The sequence below is a fragment of the Halyomorpha halys genome, unplaced genomic scaffold (assembly GCF_000696795.3).
Source record: "Halyomorpha halys isolate HHAL.00 unplaced genomic scaffold, Hhal_1.1 Scaffold87.1, whole genome shotgun sequence".
In the NCBI taxonomy this organism is placed as follows: domain Eukaryota; kingdom Metazoa; phylum Arthropoda; class Insecta; order Hemiptera; family Pentatomidae; genus Halyomorpha; species Halyomorpha halys.
Window position 1 is genome coordinate 819,267 of NW_027115705.1, and position 22,963 is coordinate 842,229.

General features: G+C 30.7%; 1 protein-coding gene across 1 annotated transcript in view; it reads right to left on the minus strand.

Annotated features, from left to right (window-relative positions):
* Positions 1-22,963, minus strand: part of trio (trio Rho guanine nucleotide exchange factor) — a 669,473-nt gene that overhangs the window by 408,495 nt on the left and 238,015 nt on the right. Inside the window, exons 7-13 of the mRNA XM_024360812.2 lie at positions 20,869-21,091; positions 18,887-19,009; positions 16,492-16,683; positions 14,864-14,995; positions 14,396-14,521; positions 11,358-11,558; positions 8,382-8,504 (exon numbers count right to left, since the gene is read on the minus strand). Of these exons, the coding sequence (XP_024216580.2) occupies positions 8,382-8,504; positions 11,358-11,558; positions 14,396-14,521; positions 14,864-14,995; positions 16,492-16,683; positions 18,887-19,009; positions 20,869-21,091 (1,120 nt within the window). The remainder of the gene's footprint in view (positions 1-8,381; positions 8,505-11,357; positions 11,559-14,395; positions 14,522-14,863; positions 14,996-16,491; positions 16,684-18,886; positions 19,010-20,868; positions 21,092-22,963) is intronic.

A 22,963-nucleotide genomic window follows, 5' to 3' on the forward strand; every position in this document is an offset into this window, starting at 1 on the left:
TTCATTCGTCATCTGAATTCATCAGTCATCAGATTCATTCGACATCTCTTCTTTAATCAGACAGCCCTGACGAAGCCCTGCAAAGTGGGGCGAAACTTTGGTTAACAATAAATAGTTTTCTTTTACTATTTTACACCTTTATTGACCGTCATCCGAACTATCTTCCAACAATCTAGGTTAGATATAATTCATAATAACAATCATGAAGGCTTAAATGTCTACATACATCTGCCCGGTAATACTCGTCCAAATCCAAATCTACATTATATGTCTTGACGCCATCCTCCCACCTACGCCTCGGCCTAGCCCTAGTACGTTTACCTGTCAGTAAAATGTTTATAAACTTTTTAAGAATACGTTCATCACTAAGCCCTAAAACCAAACGCCATCTTATTTGACAAAATGCTATAATCTGAATTATATTTACAGATCGTTGTGAAGTCAAAATTCTCCGGTTAACTTATCATTCTTCGGTCTGAATATTTTACGTAATACTTTATTTTTAAAAAAAAAACTTTAAAAGCGTTGATCCTCCCTTAATGTAAGAGGCCTTCCCAACAGTGGGAAAAACAATTGTCCTGTAAATCATAACTTTTAAGATTACGTATATTAGGTGAGCTAAGCAATTTTTAAACAAAAAAAAAAAGTATTTCCTGCCTTTATCAATTTCGCATTTCCTTGTTACCGTAAACACTTAAATCTTTCTGCCTATTCAAATGTATGGAAATACATTTAACAATAACACCGATACTGTTGCCATTTCAACTGTCCATAAAAATGTATTCATTTTTAATTTATCAGTTTGTTATTGTCTACTTCATATTTATATCATATTCCAATTCAATATATTCCATCTTGGATAATTTTTGGGTACTACTTCACGAACAAATTTCAGGGGCAAGAACTCTTAAAATCTCAAATAAAGAGTACTAATACAAGTTAGTATAGGACCAAAAGGACTGAAAAGGATCCCTTTTGGAGGGTTTGTTAACAATTTTGAGCTCGCGGAAGTAGACAGCTGTGTAGTAATTCAAGCTGTGATAATATGGTGTTAGTAGGTTTCGAATTTTTGAAATTACCGCCACTCCGGGTTTTGTACAGTGTTACCAATTTTTGAGCAGTATATCTTAACAATCAAATTATTTATAAACCCAACAATGATAGCAATGTTTTAAAACTTTTTGAGCGAAACATACAAATAATTTAATAATAAATCGTGCATAGACATTTTGAGGGACTTAAGAAATTGGTCATTAATTGTTTATAATTATTTAAAAATTAGATACATATCACAATTACAGATTACTTACTGATGTTTTCAACACTTTTACAAGTAAATTTATCAATGAAGTGAAAAGAAAACTATAAAATATGTGGTTAAGACACCGATAAACACTCACTAGATCGAGACACTGCACTGAACCGAAGACTCCTAGCGTTCGACAAACTCCGATAAGAGACAAGAAAGACAGACCTCAGAAGAGATAACTTGACACAGCGGGCTCACTGACAGGACTGGCGGGACGGGAGCCCGGTCCTGGAGAGCCGAAGATGCTCGAACACTCCCGATTCCCAACGATCTGTGTCAATGGGTCCCCTGCCTGTCAGCCGCCGCGGGCCTAATTGCAATACCGCTAGGCCCATCTCTGTTTGTGTGTGTATGTGTAGGCCATTACAGGTCAAAGAGTCTGTCCAAGGCAAACTGCTCTATGGGACTGCAGGGGATTGCGAGCGAAATTCTTAATAAATCACCGGGGGGTGAATGAGGCAATCGTAAAATGTTTTTATACATTGTAATGTGTTTTTAAGCGTGAAATGTTTAAATTAAATCTGTACCGCAAAAACCCATAAAGGGTCAGGAGTTCAGTACTTTGTAAGGAAGTACTGTTACTATACCAATGGTTGAGCAAGGAGGTGATTTGCTCAGAATCACGCTCGACTGCCAATAATGAACTGTAAGTCCTTACGAGCCATGTATGTTCATGGGTTCCGTACTTTGTAAGGGTCAAAAAAAGAAGGGATAAAATCCCTTCCTTACTAATATCATACACGGTCTTAAGCTTTAAGATAATAAAATATTTAAAAAGCGCTAGAAATTGGAAAACCGCGTGAAAAACCGCCACTCCCACCCTCCTGGTGGACCACCACCCAGGCGGTAGCCTTACTTATCTGACTTTTCAAACAGGCAATTCTAGCGAATAGATTGGTCGATGTACGACATGCAACAATCTCGCAAGAGGATATTATAACACAAAAAAGGCAATCCTTCCCGGCCGGACTCGCCCAATCAACACCCCCAGAGAGCGACAGTACTATATCACTCTTGAAATATTAGCTTGAAACGAGAAGAGGAGACTTAAGGTAGTTAAAAAGCGCCAGAAATCGAAAACCGTCGTGAAACCCGCCACCGTCAATTGTCGATGAATGGCTTTATGTGGAACTCCTTTCGCATTAAAACGAATTACTGCATGAATTTCGAACAAAGCGATAGAAGTAATCGGGACATTCGTCACGAACAGTTTTAGAACCGTTATTGCGCGTAGTAGCCCGGCGAGTAAAGTGGGAACCAATATAGAGGAGTTACTGTACATGGGAGTGTTACCGAAGTGTTGAGTAAGTAGACTTTACGATTCCAATTTTAATTTACGATACATAATAAAACCTTATGCATTGGAACTCATAATTAGTTCGCAAACATAATATGATTCAAATGATTACAGCAGTTCTAGAAGTATAGCAAATAACTATTCAACTCACGAGATAAGCAGTGTTAAGTCGTAAAAAAATTAATGAACTAATAACAGATCAATCCAGGTTTTTTCTATCATTAAATCTAGACATTTTACTACACTAATTATATCAGACAATAAATTACATTATTCCAAGGCAATTTTCAAGTCCTTCTGAGCTCTGATAATGTTCGCTGTAGAAGAAGTGAGACGAAGATGGGAGCAAGTATAAGATTAGGAAAACATTGATGGGGAACTTCAGCATTTGTACAAGTGGAATGTTATGTCTACCCATTAAATCCCTCTTCCGAGAGGGCAAAGTTTACTCATATTCTTCAATGAGTTTGCAGATTGCTTAATCCAGAAGATTTCAGCAAATTAAAATTGAGTCATCATAAAAGTTTTAAATATTATAGTCCAACTGACCAGGGAAAAAAGGAATATATTTCACCCCAAATTTTTATTAATATAGCGAAAAATATTATAGTTAATTATCAAAATTAATGATTCTACCAACCATAGTTGGAAAAAATGACGTCTTTTTCAAAACGTACAAAAAATCAATTTTTCATTTGGAGCTCCATATCTTCAAAACTAACTACAACACTAAAAAACATAATAGAATATTATTTAAAGTAGATTACATTAGTTAAAATATGAGCCCTGATAGAGCTGTTTACTCTAAATGGTTCTCGAGATGATGTCATTAAAAAAGCAACATTTTTTTTTTTCATCTAACGAAAAATCAATATTTTGTGAATTTATTTCGAATATCATAGAAATTACAACCGTCTACGAACGACGTACAGATCTCTATTAGAGTGGACTTAAAATACTTGAATATTTATTTTTTAATGCATCCCTGCTATAGTCTAGATAAAAACTGAACTATTTTAAAACAGAAAATAACGAGCCTTTTTTTACTTGAAAGGACTCTAAAATAACTCTTTCCTAACTTCTGGCTGCTATTTCAATTTTCCCAAACTATGCCTGGTATAGTCTTAAATTTTAACTATTAACAGTATAAAGTTTTCATAAAAATTATCAAAAATTAGGAAGAATGATATATTTTTTTTTTCTTCTAGAATTTTGGACTAACAGGAATAAATATAGGGCTGAATATCACCTTGGAACGAAATAGTTATCTGACCGGAAAGTAATAAAATAATAATAAAAACCTAATGAACCCTAAGGTTCGATGCCGATCACACCGATTTCCACCTGTATCCGGCAACTTTTTACATGAACATAACCCTCCCCCGTCTCGGCCTACACCTCAGACGTTCACTATTCGGGAAAGGATTTTTAATTTTTTTTTTTGAGATTCGTTAATAAAATTCGAAATAAGATTACGAGATGGAGTATTCAAAATCACTTTATTATTCAATCATGCCAAACAAAAATTAAAAACTAAGGGAATTCAAATGATAACCATAATTAAAAATCTTTGCAATATGAAAAGTAAAATTATTCTGAGAAGAGTTTAATAATAATTAAAGCAGTGACTTCAGAATCCAATTGGGTTCAGCTCAATCTATAATTACTAACGTTTATACTAGTCATTTTTCCTTTCACCGATTTTAAGCGAAAGTGGAGAGACTAATAACCGAAATTTATGAGTTTTGAGGTCACCAAAAGTTATTTTTAGCTAATACTTCAAATTTGAATACAAATTAGTTGATGGGGTGAGAAGGGTCATTGATTTAATTGGCCTAAAAGTTTTACATATTAATAATAAAAGATTACTAATGTGGACAAGAAAATTTATACTTTCATGAATATTTATTTATCCCATTTATTTCTAATATGACAGTAACAGCAAATAAAAAATTTGGTCACTGATTATTTTTAGAAATAAATAGTGTTGAAATAATAATAATAAAATTAGTAAAAAAATTTACAATCAAACAAGGAATTGGTAAATATTAATTTTTATCAGGAGAACACAATGATAGCCACAAAACCCCACCTAAACTAGGCGCTAATTACAACTACAGGTAATTCAATCTTCCCATAAACATCTATCTATCATTCCTAAATTATTAGAGGAAACACAGATTAAAGGGTAGCACTAATTCCAACAAAAATGGAGTTTAAATTTTTTTTCTTACATTTTTAACATACCAGAAGTTTAAAAAACTAAGTGAGCCAAATGCATTTTTTGACCGCCATCTTAATTTTTTTTCATAAATAATAAAAAAAAAAACTTCTGTGGAATGAATTATACAGAAAATTTTATGCCGAAAAAATTCATGTAATTGCTTAAAAAAACAAAAGAATAAATTGTTGACCAAAAAAATGAGAAGTCTAAAATCTTCCCTAATTTTTCATTCATTGCTTCAATATGCTTAAAGTTATCTACCACATGGTAAAGATTAATAAAATCCATCAGACATACAGAAGTTTATTATAACCCAAATTTAAGTTAGGTATACATACTTTAATGGCTCAATCTTCAAAGGAATAGCAATTTCCATGTTATTAGCCAAAATAAATTCACAAAATATTTATTTCTTGTTTTTTTTTTTTTAATAAATGTTGGTTTTTGAAAAACTATCTTTTGAAATATTGACTGTAAAGATCTGTATAGGTTTAAAATTTAGGGATTTAGGGTTAAAATTTTAGCAAATTTATAAAAAGTTTTATTAATTTTTATCATGAGGTATATAATGATAAGATATAGAAAAATGAATAAAATAAAATAAGATAAGATATTGAAAACTGAATAAAAAATGAGTAAAGATTTTAGACTTTTCTGTTTTTTAGTAATAATTTTTTTTTTACTTACCCTTTTTTTTTAAAACCAATAGTCTTTTTAAAACCAATAGTCCAATATTCTATGGTCTAAAACCAATAATAAAAAATTTCATGCTGAAAATATTACGCTGTTGGTTTTTAAAGAAAGAAGAATAAACAACAAAGTGATGACTAAAAATTGAAAAGCTTAAATTATTTACTCATTTTTTAATCAGTGCACAGTATCCTTAAAACTGTCTACCACAAAATAAAAAATAAATCTATCAGATCTACAGATGTCAATTAGTAATTAAAGCTCGGATTAAAAGTTACTACTAAGTAGCTTAATTATTATCATCCTAAGAGTACCAGTTTCCATATTACCCAAAATAAATTCACAAAATGTATATATCTCATAATTTTTATCATGAGGAACATAGCTTTAAATATATTGAACATTGAATGAAAATGAGCAAAAATTTTAGGCTTTTTAGTTTACACGAAAAATCAATTTAATTGATTTTTTTTTAAACAAATAATATAGTCTTTTGAGCATGAAATTTTCTATAAATTAAATCAAACATATATATTTTTTTTTTTTACTTTCGAATTTTAATTGTGTAATCTATCTAACATATTTTCAAGCTTTTCAATATATCTCTTTCTTATACTACAAGTGGGGACGTGACGGCCATGCGGGTTGGAGTGCAGGTCCTAGTACGCTCGATTCAGAACTTTGTGGGTTTGATTCTCCCTTGGGGTAGTTAAACATTCATTTTTTGGCGATCCTGAACAATGAATCTTGACACTCCCACCTTGGTTAGTACATGGCAACAACCTAGGTAGCCCTCAGGGGTAGGCAAAAAGGACCAAAAGGCCCACTTGCCGGACTTGTTTCCCCACCAAATACCAGTACCAGTTCCAGTATGTTACAAGTATTTTCATTATCGTGCTGTTATCCTGATTCTACTTGGCTTTTTATCTTGCTTTTACTTATTGCTTATGATTATCATAATCATAGATTCATAAAAAAATTCAAGATGACAGCTAAAAAAAGTATTTTGCACCACTTAGATTTTTCTCTACTTTAAGTATGTATTTTAAGATATAAAAAATAAAATAAAATCCTGTCTTAGTGGAAATTAGTTCTACTTATCACCTATTTTTTCCTTATATCTCATCTACTACATCAGTTCAGTTCTACAATTTAATTTGATGTTTAATTTTTCTACAACAGAATTTTTTTTCAGGAATATAATTCAAAATGTTGCACAGCCTGTTCGAATATGATACAATGGTAATTGAAATAATTTTTGCATATTTCAATCAAGACCTGAATACTATAAAACATTTCTTTCCCGAGTGACATATGAAAATAAATTTAACACGTATTTAAATATAAAAATGTTGCTCTAGGTCATCCATTGTGAGAATGAAAGTACAACAGCAGTAAATTTTTTTTAAGTAAGGAAGTCATTATGTCTGTTAGGAAGAAATGTTTACCGAGGCCTTATTATAACTAACATGAATGTATATTAACCCTTGGAAACCATTTTATTCAAATAAGACTTAAAAAATTGCCCATTGTTCGAGAATCAATCCTAAATGATAACAGACCAGTATATTAAGTTAACAATAATAATAAATAATTGATTCTCGATGCTGATAGTATTTTTGTGAAACAGTGGGGTCAGCACTAATCTCAAATTAAATGATTCATTTTAAAACTGATTTCAGTTTCTGAGGTTTTAAGCTATAAGTGGACCCAAGATGTTTGTTTTAATCCACAGTTTCCATCCTAATGAATATTAATAATTTTTTATCACCAGAAGATTAGTGCTTCAAACCAGAATTAGATCCTGGTTCATTCAGCATAGAGTTATTGTTATGATATTAATTTTCTATTTTAGTAAATAATACAATGGGTTTCAGAAAAGAAATTTTTGTCAGAAATCAAATGTTAAACATTGACTGATTCCGATAAATATTAAAAGAAATATTTCATATCTATACCTGTTCTTTTATCAATTTAAATACTAAAAATTACTATTTAGACAATCAAAAACAAATGACTATTTCAATATCATTATAAAGGCTACAAGCAGCCACAATAATATAGCAGAGTTGATATGTATTTAAATAAGCCAATCATTTAAATTTAATCATTTACTACAAATAATTATAATAAATAGAAGCATATTAATTGAACATTTATTTATAATAACTTCAAAATCAATCAAAACACAATGTGAAATTTATTTGAACACACAGCAAATGAATTAAAAATAAAACCTAAAAATTTTTTCATATATATATTTTAATAAGCAAACTATATATTTTTGCCTAATCTGTAAAGAAACTAATGATTTAATTTACTTATATTAATCATTAATATTAAGTGTAATTATGCTGAATTGATATTTTTCATTCTTGAAATTATTTATATTATTGCTATCAGAATATCAGAAGGTAATTAATTGAGCAGAACACTTTATTATTAAGTGAAAATTAATAAGTTATATAAGAAAATGGTCAGGGTTGCGGTCAAAGGAGAAACAATTTTTCTCCAATTTTTATGGTCAACTATATATACATATAGAAAATTAATAAGTATTGGATACGGTATAGAGAAATAATTAAAATTATTTGCAGAAATATTAAGTATTAAAAATAAAATATGTTTGGATGTTTTAGTTTTTTTTTTTTTATTAATTATAATTACTATCAATAAATTAAAAAAAAAAATCCATAAAATAAAAAAAAATCAAACACTACCTACTAAGACAGTTCTTGTAACATTCTAAGTGAAAACAAGATACTTAAAAAAATAATTAAATATATATTAAGCTTAAAACCTTTTTAAAATATATATTTAACTTCACAGTTTTTTTTTTAAATAGCAGAAAGTTGACATACCTGAGCAACGTTTTCGAAGTGTTCATGGCTCTTCTGGTAAACTCTCGCTTTCTGTAGGTTTCTGCCAACACCAGTATTTTTCCGCAGAAAAACTTCACCGTGGTTAGCTAACCAGTCTAAAACCTGGAATAATTATAATGACTAGTAAGTTTATAGAATTAAAATAATGCAAAATTGAACTCTATGATTTCAGGAATTGGAATATGTGCAAAGCAAATCATAATACAAAAGATTAATCTAGTAGTAGCTCTTCATATGGCTATGTATACTCTCAGTCAAAAAAATCACTATTCCACACTTAATGCTAAAAAATCACCAATGAATTATATGATTTTTTTTCATTTTGTAGGCTAACTTACCTTTTATTTTGCTTGTAATAATAGGAGCAGTTATATGACAGACATTAAGGTTAGTCATATAATTTTTATTAACAATTTAGCAACAATCTAAGGTTTAAATGTTTTTCATGACTGATTTCAATTTCATCTTTGGCCAGTATTTACTTTTTATTAGCTCAGTACATCAAATTCCCTCTTTCTACTTCACTCTATGTTTCATTCAAGTGATTCTGGGTTTTTTAAGTAATGATTATTTGCTATGAATATTTACTCTTTACAAAGATGCACAAAGAATCTTTGTGTTGTATAAATAATTGCCTAGTTTTCATTACTATGCAATTCTAATGGTTGAAAAAGGAAGAAAAAGACTGGGAGTTATTTAGGATGATAATATTCAGACACACCAATACCAAAAGTGACCTTTTTTTTTTTTTTTAATGCAAGTCTCTGGGAAACAGAATTTAACATCAGAAACTTGGTAGCTAAACTGCTAGGGATATCAATCTCATCATTAAATGTTAGAAGAAGACAGGGAGAATCAAATCTTAAGGTTGATAATAGGCCATTTGGACGTTAAGGGCAACTCTTAACTCTTCATAGAATCAATTCTCTCTTTGTAAAAAATTAGTATACTCTAGCAAACCTTGGCATAGAAACTACCTTAAAGGAGTATATTTAATTATAATTTACAAGATGTTGGGGGTGCTTGAAGATGACCGGTTCCCTGCCACAGCTTATGCTGATGACCTGGCCGTAGTAGTGGTGTCGAACAGCAGAACCAGATTAAAAGATGAAGCTGGTCGGTGTGCCAACCTTATAGGACCGTAGTGTGAGAAGAAGAACTTGAAGATGGCTGCTGCCAAGTCTCAATCCATACTCTTAAGGGGTACAACAGACAGGGCCCACCATATTACTCTCAAGATACATGGAGCAGTGATATGACCCAATGAGGTTGTCATATACCTTAGCATAAGGCTTGGAAGAAAGTTCAATCTGATGCCTCACTTAAACTACATGAGAAGTAGGATAGCCCTTGCTCTTAATGGACTTAATCGTATCGGGGCACATTTTGGGGCCTCAGATACTCAGCTAGATTGAACATTTATAAAGTAGTGGTTGAGGGTATCTTGAGACATGCGTCCCCTGCATGGAGTCGATATCTCTCGAAAAGGCAGAAGAGCAGGTTGGCTATAATACAGAGGATGGCTCTGCTGCGAGTCACTCAAGCATACAGAACAGTGTCTAACGAGGCGGTACAGGTGTTAGCAGGAGGAGTACCTATCGATCTCCTCCTGCAGTAAAACTACTACCAACACACGGTAAAGAGGGAAGGTCTGGCAGATTTACTGAAGAATCTCCAAACGTGTATTAGTGAAAACCCAAACAGACGGAATAGCATCCTCCGAGAAGAAATTTTGCAAGAATGGAACTGACGGTGGGTGGATTGCCTAAAAGGGGTTACCCTAAGGAAGTACTTGCCTACTGTTGGATCACGCATAGAATCAACATGGGTCCTCCTGGCTACTGGGTCTCTCAGCTTCTCATGAAGCATAGGTTTTTCCAAGCTAAGCTCGCCGAAAATGGTATAAACATCGATCCCCTATGCTCAATTTGTCAGGTTCCAGAGACTGCCGAGCACGTCGTACTTACCTGTACAGCCTGTGAAGCACTGAGATCCAAGATGATGGAGAGCGATCTCCCTGAGCTAATGGTATTCTTTCTATTCAATTCTTTCTAGAAAACTAACAGCACTACAAGACCTTCATGTACAGGTGGAAGGAAACTGTGGGCTCTACTCACTTCTTTCCAGGTAGGAGGGAAGAAGCTACACCAGCAAGGCCTCTGTAGAAGAGCAAGATATATTTTGTAGCAAGAGCAAGCTGTGTGCACAGCTATGTAAATGTTTGTCATAATTACAGCAATGAGTTGTACCCATTGCTGCAAATACCGTTATTGCCTAATATGCAGAGTAGGGTGATAAATAAATGAATAAATGATAAATAAAGGAGCATATTTCACATTGAAAATGTGAGGACAAATTGTTCAATAAGGTTCTCCTATATATTTAGGATATTTAGCCATATTTAGTTTTAAAAAAAAATTGAAATAGATCATTTCAAAGATCAAACATTGTTTAATTTCTCAAAATAATTGTGATTTTGATCTAATCAGTATTCTAGCTTTTAAATTGCTATGAAGTTGAAATTATAATTGGTGGTTCTTCTTATGTTGTAAATGTTCAATAAGATTGGGTTTAATCAGGGAAGTATGTTTCGAGTTTGTATCCAGCATTGGAATCTGTTGGAAAAAGTTAGATTATTTTCATATATTGTGACAGCAGTTTATCCTTTACCATCAGCAGTTTTTTGTTTTAATTTCCAGCTTGATCATTTCTGATGTACAAGTGGTTATCTACAGGTTACCTCACTATTTTAACTATAATGAGGGGAAGGGGTAAAGTTTTCATTCTGTGAGACCACCACAAAATAAAAGTCGACCCCCTCAGGATAGATTCAAATCGGCACCATGACACCAGGTTGTTAATGTAGAAGCCTGAACTCCCTCAGCTACAGTTGGTCCTCTACTCTTTATAACCCTATATTTTAAAAAAAGGCACATAAATCAATAAACTATTTACCTGCTTGACATCCTCTTGGAAAAGTCGAAGAGCAAGTCTTTGATGGAGCTTTATCTTTTTAGTAAGCCATCGATGCTCAAGAGATCGATGGTGGTTAAGGATTTGGTGTATCACAGCTAAGACATGAGAGGCTCCTTCAGAATAGTCAGCCGCTGGGTTCGGTCCCCTGCTACTTGCGGAAGAGTCAGACCCTCCCCCATCCTATTATTATAAACATTATCAATAAGCAACTAAATTTGCATACTTGAAGATAAAGTTAGGTAATTTTGTGTATCATTAAATAATATAGTCAATTAAGAAAAAAAATTCTAAAGCTATTTTTAGCTTGTTTTGAATAAAACAAGAGTTTATAAACACAATAATTAATCAATGGAATATGGTCTGGGTGCGGTCAAAAAAACTCAAATAGTAGATAATTATACTATTTGAGTTTTTTTGACCGCACCCAGACCATATTCCATTCATCTATACACACGGTCAATCAATAATCTTCCACAATAATAAATCATTAGGCATACAAAATAAATTCAATTTAAAAACACAAAGCAGTCTAAATTCAAATATAGAACATCACAGAAAATAAAGTTAAAATAGTAAAAAATATGAAAAAAAATTATTTTATAGCCAAATATAAGCATGCAAATATGCTAACTTAGAATCTTTAAGTTCCTATAATGAAAAAATAAATAATTTACTTACTAAAATTTATTACTTTCTTAGATTCATTCATTCAAGAAAATTGCTCTAAATACTACTTAACAATAGATTTATGTCAACTTCCAATTTTTTATATTTCTATTTTCATACTTAACATATAAATAACAATGTATTGTGTTGAATTATTGTTATAAATATCTCTCCTACTTCATTTTCAACATTTTAAAAATGTCAGTAAAAGAATATATTTCATTTTGTCCATAAATCTGTTGCTAACAAAGAAAGTTTTCTTGAAATTATAAATACACAGGCTATGGCTAAATACTTAAAATAATACTAAGGCAAGCGTCAGTACATTAAATTTTAACTAGGTATGATGAGGGGAAGAAACCTCTTTGAATAAATTGAACATTTATGAGCATTGCATCAAGACATTACACAAAATCAGTGTTATAAATTATAAATTCTCTTGTGGCATATCATTGGAGAACAAAATTTGTACTTCTTTCCCAAACTCCAACTGCATTATCAAAATTACAATACAAATCTACAGAGAAATATGGAATAAAAAAAATTAATCACAGAGATCGGATGATACTATTCATAAAAAATGACAATCACTATTAGACTATTATTATTTGGAAGGAGAAAAATATGGCAGATTTTACCATCTACTAATTGGATAAACCTGATATTGACAGCACGATTCTCAGTCAAATGGTCAAGGATAGAGCTAGCTTTGGTGAGACTTAAGGGTTTTCTATGACTATTCAGAAGAATTATTTTGAAGGGGAAACTGTTAATATACAAATAAATGCCATGTTCGCTCTGCGATAGAGGAATCCATTCAGTATATGGCAAATGGGAGTGGATCTTTGCCTGGGACACACTACTAGATGAAATATAATAATGTAGCAAAAATTTACACAGTAATATTGCAATGCAATTGAGACCATAAGGGTATGAGGCACCCTATAATCACAACAATAGAAAAACTTATGTAAGTTTTATGGACTAAACCAATTAATATAGGCCAAAGGGTATTCCACAACCACATGGTCATTTTGGTTATATACAAAAGGTAAAAGTAAAAGTATTATTATTGAAAATTTATGACACATTTCTAAAGCTAAATAATGCTTAACTAGATAGAACCCATTTTTATTGAAATAAGGATATGTTCTCTTTTCATAAGGCAGAAAAAAAAGAAAGAAAATTGCAAGTAGTTGCTCAACTTTATTCAAAGAAGTTTTATTTCATTTATTTAGTTTTTAAAAGTTTAAATGGACCTATTCACTTCAAATAAATTATTAAATGTCTTTAGTACAACTATATCACAAAAATAAATAAATAAATAAGTCACTTCAAATCAAATCAACAAAAAACTGCTGTATAAATACAAAGCACATGCATCCATTTACAACTGAATTAAAGTGCAATCAAACACTACATAGCAAGCAACTAAATATATATACACAAAGATTCCCTTTCCAAATCATGCTAGGAAAAAAAGCAAGGTAGAACAAAATCTTTATAGCAACATAAATCAGTAAGATCCACTGCATCAATAAAATAAAACAAAACTACAGTCTGAAAAATTACAGGGACTTACATCATAATGGTTTTTCTGCTTCCGCCTCGAACTCTTTAAAATGACACAAACATAAAAATAAATAAAAAAAGAAATGAAAAATTATATTTTTAAAGTATTTCCAAATAGAACTAAATGTTAATGTTTGAAGTAAATAAATATCTTGAGATATTATACTTTGTTGGAATAAAAGTACGTACATGTTTTCTAGTGTGCTCCATACCAGGCTGATTGCAGACCTGTACCAAATGGTCCAGCTGATAGAGCAGTTTCTTACTTGTGCTATGAACCTGAGAAGAATCCCAACACCAATTGTTAGTCATGTGCAAAGTGACCTTGTTAAGTTTAATAAAAATACCTCTGGACAAAGGGCAAAGAAATTTTCACAATATAAATAAAATACGTTATTTACATGAAAATCTAAATGTGTATATTTACAACCTAAACCAACATATAATTAATCATAAAGACAAAACAGATTATATATTTCTATGCTCTTTGTAAATAAAATATAAATAATAGAGTTTACAATAAAAATTTATAAAATGTGCGTTTTATTCATAGGATATATGAAAGCCCTCCAACATAGTTAGAAAAAGAAGTTATGAAGATGATTCCCAAAGAACAAAGAAAAGGTTTCATCAACTTAGAAGAAAACATTAACCAACTCAATCTGTATATCGTACAGACAGATGTCACCATTTTTCTCCTCCCATTATCTACAGAAAGACCAATACCACTTGTATCCCAACACGATCTGCAGGCAATGCAGAAAATCAAAATATACAACCGTGTTGATGATGGCGATGTTGGTGTAGTGTATTCGTGGGGGACGGCTTGGTGGTGGGGGGAAGTTAAGACAGACCTGGACGAGGAGGTCCAAACCATTCAGGAGGGACTGGTACGCATTGTACACCTAAATAATTATCAATTATTAAGCACATATAGATCAAAGTTTAATTTATTAAATACAATGCTCGTATTTAAAATAATAATTTTAAAACGTCTTTAAAATTTCATTTATTATGAATAATAATGAAACTTGTAGAACTTCCTTAAACATTAAAAAAAAAATCATTAATTTGAATTTTTTTTTTTTAGTTTATAAGACTTCAATTGTCTCAATATGCAGCACAAATCCTCCTATAAACAAATATAAAACTCAAATTTAAAATATTCTATTAGCAAATTTAATTTTAATTAAATACGATTTTACGAACATTTTCAAAGAGAGAAAATAAAAATGATAAAAGATTACCTCAGTATAGGCTTGGCACATGGACTCGTAATGATTTTGGTGCTGATGAATTGCTGATTCTAAGAGCATTATTTCACTAGGAATGCTCATGTTTTCACAAGCCTGGTTCCAGGTTCCAACATTTTCCACATACTAAAAAAAAACATTAAAAAAATAGTAAACAGTGAATTGCAATAAATAATAAGTTTAAATAAATAAATAATAATAAGTTTTCAGCAAAGCAAATCTTTAATTTAAAACTACCTAAGTAACTACTTTACTTAGGCCCTTCGCACACAAGGTGAAGAAAGAGAGAATCCAAGTCGAAGCAAGAGAGACTTGAATTGGCAACAATTAGTTGCTTAGCATTGGATCTCACCTCATGTGCGTAGGGCTGAGTAAGTAATAATTAAGTGAATTGATATAATTTATTTTTAAAAAATGCACATTTACAAAAAAAAAAAAGAGGACATTTTAATATAAATCCTTCCCTTTAAAATAACATTCAGCATTCATAAGTATTTTCATAATCTAATAATAATATAACAGAAAAATTAATATTTTTTATCATACTGAATAGAGGTATTACACAAAAATTACCAAATTCTACCTTTTATACATTAATTTATTACTTTATTTAAAATATAATAACTAATTAGTAACCATAATATGTAAATGTATCAATACCTAAAAGAAGAAGGAAATGAGATGAGCCAGGGAATAAATGAATATAAAATATAATAATTAGGATAGCAGCTAGAATATTCGGGAAAGGGAAATTAAATAATAAGATATTTGAGGAGTAAAGCCCCAGAAAAAACGGAACCAAAACTAATGTTTTATCTTTTACAAGTTGTTCGCAATGATTTATATTTAGTGACACTAAAAACTGTATGACTTAATGATAAAAACTTGAAGAAATACAAGGGTAGCTTCATCTAAGAAGCAAAACTAGCTAACAAGTTAAAGATGTATCACTTAGAAAGCTTGACACAAGAAACAAAAACATAGACCATGTCAATTCGTAAGCAATGTTTGAATTTTTTACAAGAATGAAAATCTTAAATGCTGTAGAATAGCAGCACACAGAAGAAACAAAATTGTAACTCCAGGATCAGAGGAAGGGAATCAAATTTATTAAATATGAGTTAAAATAAACATATATGAAGAAATTAAGTAATGTATTACGAATACATGAATAAGATAACATAACAATAAACCAAATCTAATTGTTTAGGAATCTTGGTTGCAAACAAGGAAAGATTATAGAAAAGACAAGAACATGAAGACTTCAGTAAGTAAAAACCTTTAGAATAACCCAGGAAATAGAAGATAAACAGAAGTTGTGATAGTCTGGGAGCATCAGAGGAATGGTAGAACATTCCACAACCAAAATAATATATCAAAAAATATACATATAAACACACAAATACACGTAAGCTGAGAAGCAGACTGTTAAGAACTACTATATTCATTCAGTATCCAGTGACCAAAATTTTGTGCTTTGGTGCGGTTTAGAATTAGCGATAGCACTAAGTTTTATCTTTCACAATGGTGATCATATCTTAGCTTAGAACTCAATTAACGTACATGGTATTCCTCACAGATTCTATTAAAATTAATTAATCAAATATAACTGAGGTACAAACCTGCTCTGCTTTATGATGAAATAAGACTGACAGCGCTAGAACAGCAGTTCGTTCATCCAGCCCAGCGGCAAATTCTTTCCAAGCTCTGTCAAGGCGATTGGCTACACTTCTGATATGAGAACTGGCATAGTGACCACTTTCCATCATCCGTGTAGCCACAGCTAGGATTCGGTTAATGTTTACATAGACGTTCTGAAATTAAAAGAAAAAAAGGTAAGATTAATATAATATATTTCTCAACAGTTTGAATGTTGTTTTTAATACCTGCAAATTATTAAAGATAATGGAATTTTAGAATTATGAATGCAGTATAACACAATTCTAAGAAAATCTTGGATATAAGGAGCCAGAATTTAAAGAAAAGATTGTTTACCCTAGTCCATTTACCTCATTATAAAAATAAAAGAGCAACTTGTTAAATAAAAATGATTGGATGGCTGCAGCACAGGAAACATAAGAATGGCAGAAGCTTTTGGAGCAGGCCCTGATTCAGTGAACGATCGTTGTGCCATAGATATGTGTATGTACAGCAGCTCAGTTATAAAAAAACAAAAATTATCTGAGTTTACTCACATTCCAATGTTGCTTTAGAAAACGGTTGTAAAGAAAGGGAAGATGAAAGCTTAAGAAATTTCATTCAATTGGAACAAGAAAAATCCTATAGAATAGAGCATCATTCATAATATCAATGAAGGATAACAACAGGCATGCCTTATTAGGAATATCATCGAAGAATTATTATTAGACTCAAAGTATTCCAGAAGATTCTTTCAAAATATTTATGAATCAGAACATATTTCCGACCTAATGTCAGAGAAGAAAAATAAAAGATGATTTTCTTTTTAAACTAAATAAATTCATAACTAAATATGTAAGTACTTGAAATGTTAAATATAACAATTACAGTTGTTTAGATTTTATGATATCTAATTCAAATATCTAATTATGTATTAGGTAATTATTATCCCAACATGAGGGGGACGAAAGGGAGAGGAAGAAGGTCTACAACTCAGCAATAATAAAACTCAGGCATCAGAAAAATTCACTTGGTTTTCTCATGCCATTTATAAGCAAGTTATACTGTACTGTTGAAGAAAATAGACAGTGAATTGGTCAAGAAATATAGATTGAACTGTAAACAATATTTTCAATGCACATAAATTGTCAATCAAAGATATTATATATATTTGAATGAAAAAAAAAAAAAAAAAAAGAATTCAACAAATGAAAGGTAGATGGTCCAGGTGCGAGAAAAAAAAAATTAATTGGAGCCATTTCGCCCCACATTGTACGGCTTCATGAGGGCTAAAAAAGATATAAACACTTCAATAAGGTAAAAAATTAAGCAAATAAATAACAAAAATAAAATTTTACAAAGGTGACTAATTATGGTAATTTCTATAAATTATTTAATTATTACTTATTGCTTATATTTTCTTTACCAATAAAACAGTCTACAAACAAAACATAAACCTGATATTAAAATCATTGGAAAAAAATAGAACTATAACCAAATAAGACACATAATGATATATTTGTTGTCGACCTTGGATATAATATGAGAATATGGTTAGGAGTGCGGTTAGAGAACACAAATAAATAAAACTTTTTTTATTAAGGTCAAAGTTTCAGCTAGAATTTCATACTCCTACCATGGTGATTATAGCTAGAGTTCATGCAATAGTGTACAGCAAGACTCAGGCAATAGTTGCCCTGATAAAGGCCAGAAATTCTAGCAAAAATGTTAGCAGTAATAAGTTTTACTTATCTGTATTTTTCAGTGACCATGCCCCTAACCATCTTCACCTCAAATAACCAAAAAAATATGAAGGGACTAGTGGAAAATTAAATTAAACATTGGCACGACAGATCTTGGAGGTCCAAGGCCTCACACGATGTACTTAGGAAATACATTGTGCATATGGTTTTTATAGAGTGGGTTTGTCACTCCCACGCCTATTTTTATGAGTACCACCCATTGGCTAACGAACCTCACAAATGCCTGGGGAGAGGCTGTGATGTATAATAATTATAAATATGAGTATAATAATTATATAATTATTTGCTTGAAAAAATCCCAGATAGGGTCGGGGATTGATCTCGCAACATTTGGGTTGGCAGACATACACGTTACCACGCTACTACCATCATCCCCCTAGGGGGCAGTAGAACCACAGATATTACTTTTTTTTAATTCTGGTGCAATATTGTTGCTGTAAGAGAAAAAATCAAATAGTAAGAACTGTTCAGAAGAAAAGAAGTTTTAACGTCTAGTTTTTAAACATAAAGGAGTAGCTGGTAAGTTGAAGAGCAAAACATGTATCTGAAGTAATGTTTTTCCTCAGAACCCTTTATATAAAATAAATATTCATCAATGAAATAATTAAAAACTCACCATTGAGCTCATCGTAAAATGATTATGCTCTTCTTGTAATTCTTTGGCTAGGGTGTAGGAATGGCCAATTTCAACGTAGTTCATCAGGAAAACATCACGGTTATGACATATCCATTCAAACATCTGCAATAAATGATAAAACAAAAATTAACAAAACCATCTAGTTGATTTAACAATTGCCTAATAATTAAACTTTTAAAATCATTAAATGAAATAAGTTAAGAACATAAATAAAGTGATCATAAATAAACATAAATCCAAGATGGGTCAGTCCCAATTTGTTGGGACAATTAGGAGCTAACCCATTTTGAATTAAATAAAAAAAGTTCTCAAAAAGGTTTGTGAAATAACTAAATCTCAGGAAGAAAATTATGATTAGAGGGTGAAGTGCTACCAGGAAGAGTGGAAGTTGTTCTGAATTAGAAAGCAGGCTCAACCAGAGTTATACAGATACAAGAACTCTTAGAAAATATTACAGGTCGCAAGAGTGTAAAAGAAAATGATAGGCATTTTTTAATAAAATATGCAGTTTAGAGCCAAAAACTATGACCATGAGATGTTAGTTATCAGCTGAAATAGTTTTAGTTGAAATAGAAAGAATCTGTGTGTGTCTCAGACGAGTATGAAGGTGAGGAGATGATGTAAGCGAGCAGAGAATATCCCGCTGCGACACCATTGTTTTGAAGAGTTGGCATAATTTGGCTTCAAAGGAGAGGCATTTTTCTCTCCAACAAATTTGACAATTTTTTTCAAAGTAGTTTAGTTCAGTAATAGCGTAATTAGTTTGCTTAATTAGTAAATGGCCAAATTTTAAATATTCAAAAATAAAATTTATGTTACCTAATGCCACTTTGGTTTAATCGTAACTTTTAGTTTGTTTCAATGAATGAATATACCTACCTAATTTCTGTTCCCGACTGAATGCACTTTAGGATTCCTAAAGTTTGGATAGTTGGGACTCCACTGTACTCCTAACTCACACTAACACTGTTCTAGTAACTTAAAAAATTATATTTTTGAATAAAAAAAAAAAAATACGGAAGAGATGAGTTAACATTGTTTATTCTAAACAGGTTTAATGGACTCAGTGCCCTAGTATATAACAAGAATGGCAGGAAGGGGGATGATTTTACACATTACAAACAAATTTAAATATATTTGGGAAGCTCAAGATTTATTCTGTGTTCTCCAAAAAAAAAAAAATCAATCCTCACAATTTCAAAAGTCATACTACATAGACAAGAAAATAGAGTTCCATTAACATCAAATCTAATAAAAAATATGTGGATAAAGATTTCTGTATGGGATGCCAATGAGAGAGCATTCTTTAATACATATTGACATAGCTCAATGGACAACATGAAAATTTAATTGTACTAGATTTTCCCTTAATAAAACAAAATAAATTATATAAAACATACTTCTGATACAATATCAAGAATGACAGAAGGAACACATAAAAAGTTATCTTCATAACTAAAAAAAAGGCTTACAACAAATAACTGAGCTTGTATAAATTAATTTGATTAAAATATTACTCTAAAAATAATGAAAACGAGACTTAACTTGGCTTTATTAAAGGATAAAGATCTTTTCAAATGTAAGTATAATAATGTTCATCAATAAGGGGGATAACCTAGCAAAACAATTCCAAAGAGAAGTAGGTTAAAGATAATAAATTAGAATTAATATCAAACAAACATTTAACTAAGTTTAGAACAAATAGGAATAATAAGCTCCAAATACATCTTATCTCAAAATTGGTCTCATTCTAATTTTCCTAAAAAACTATTGAAATGTTGCATTATTCCTAATCATAGTCTAAAAACTGGTAAAAAAGCATTATATTATTTTTAAAACAATGTTAAGTTAAAAAAATTATAAATAGATTTTTGTTCATCATTGTAAAAATACAGATAGGAGGTATTGGAAGCACACTGTAAATAATTAATATGCCAAAATCAAATAGTTGTTAAACGTACTTTCTCACAGTCTTGTTCAAAAAGGCGTAATTGAAAACATTGGTCTAGTTTGGCTTTTTTATGATGCCAAAGCTGAAGTAGATGATTCTGCGAGGCACGTATTGAGTCGAGATTGTGAAGTATTTGAGGTACCGAAGCTTGCAGATCGGGGTTGGTCGTTGATGCTTCACTTTCTCTTCCTGAGTATCCTGAATCGTAACCGCTACTTGTATCACCCGATAACCTGAAACAAACATAAATATGTAATCATAAATACTTAAAATATAAAATTTAGATATACACCATGATGTTAATAAAATTTTTTTTTTAATTTATCAGAAATGTTTTAATTGATGGGGAATAAACAAATAAGAATAAAATGTACAAATATGGTTAATCTAAAACATAACTGATGCATAGTTAAAAATGTTTTATTAACAATCAGAACAAGAAATTTGCAATCGAAACTTTTCAACATTGAGCACAAGCCTCATTCGAGGTAAATTTTATTTTGAATATATATTTTTTTTCTTTTCTGGAAGAAATAATCCTTTTATTACTTCTTTAATTTATTTTAACATCCGAACAACGTTTCAGGCTGTTTTCCCTTTATCTAGTTCATTATTCTGCTTACATTATATTACCAAAAGAACCTTTCATATTCAAATCTTGAACATAAGTCAACTATTATCTTGTTTTTTCATTATTCATTAATATTTTCTAATTATCTGTCTAAACAATTTCTAATTGCCAAATTCAAAACCTATTTTTTTTATATTATTTTTACATAAAAATTACTTCAATGGTCTGTGCCCTGAATGTTATTGACCTGGAAATTTGCTTAATAAGTTTTAATTTTGAGTTTTAGATAGGCAATAACAAAATACTTATGACAAATAAAAAAATATAAAAATACATGGACTTACATTCAATATTTGAATAGGCTATTCTGGATTAACATGTGTCCACCATATAATTTAGGTAGAACAATGAACTGTATATTGGGCAAGCAGCCCGAAACTTTGTTTGGGTGTTAAAATTAATTAAAGAAGTAAAAACAGGGCTAATTCTTTGTGATAAAGAAAAAATAATACAGAGTACTAACAAATCTTTTGAACTCTCAAGTGAAAACTTATAATTTATATGTAAAGTAAAATTTTACATAATAAATAGTTTATGCCAACAGTTTTTGATTATTTATATAAATATTAACTGGTTGATTTGAAAATGAATATAAATTAATCCATAGAGTATTTTAATATTAATATTAATCTCCACTATGTAGTAATATTATATGTCAAAAGCAATGAGGTGGCACTGTCTGATTACAAGATAATTTACAAGCTTTTAAACTTGTAAATTTAAATTTTAAATGCAAACTTTTAAACTTAGTACCTCAATGTAAAAATTAATTAAGTTTTAAAGAAAATTTCAGAGAAATCGAGTTTTATGATTTGAGATTTGATATACATTTTTTTGTGCTATATTTAATTAAAACAACATACAAGCTAAAGTTAATTACTATTGACTGAAAACAATTTAAAAATAGACTTATTAATTCCAAATAAATAAATAAATAAAATAAATTCTAAATCTCCCATGGGAAGGAACAACTCAAATCCTAAATTGAAATGAGCTTTTTTCCTTGTTCATTGTTGATGCTCTCCAGTTTCAAATACCAAGCCATAAAACATCACCAATTTCAATGATTAATAAGTAAAAATAAATCATTAATAATTAATCAGTAAAAACTGATTATGCACCCTCTAAATAGTTCAGTTTATAGCATTGCAGCAAATAAGATAGGTGTGTAAGATTGTAGGGCTTAGTAACGACAATGTTAGAATGTTAAAGGAAAAATATTCTAGGGGTAGACTGAATCGTAGGAGGTTTGCACAGGCATCACCGGACAGATCTATGAAGACAGTGATTGGTGGCATTGGCATCAAAACGTGGGGTTCACTAAGCCTTTACTTGCAAATTTTAGATAACAGCTAATTTCTAATTTTGATAAATGCCAATTGATCATTTTTCATTCATAATTAGTAATGTTACACATTCAGATAGGCTAGTTTGGGAATGAGAAAAGAAAACCAGGGCCCTGTTTCATAATGAA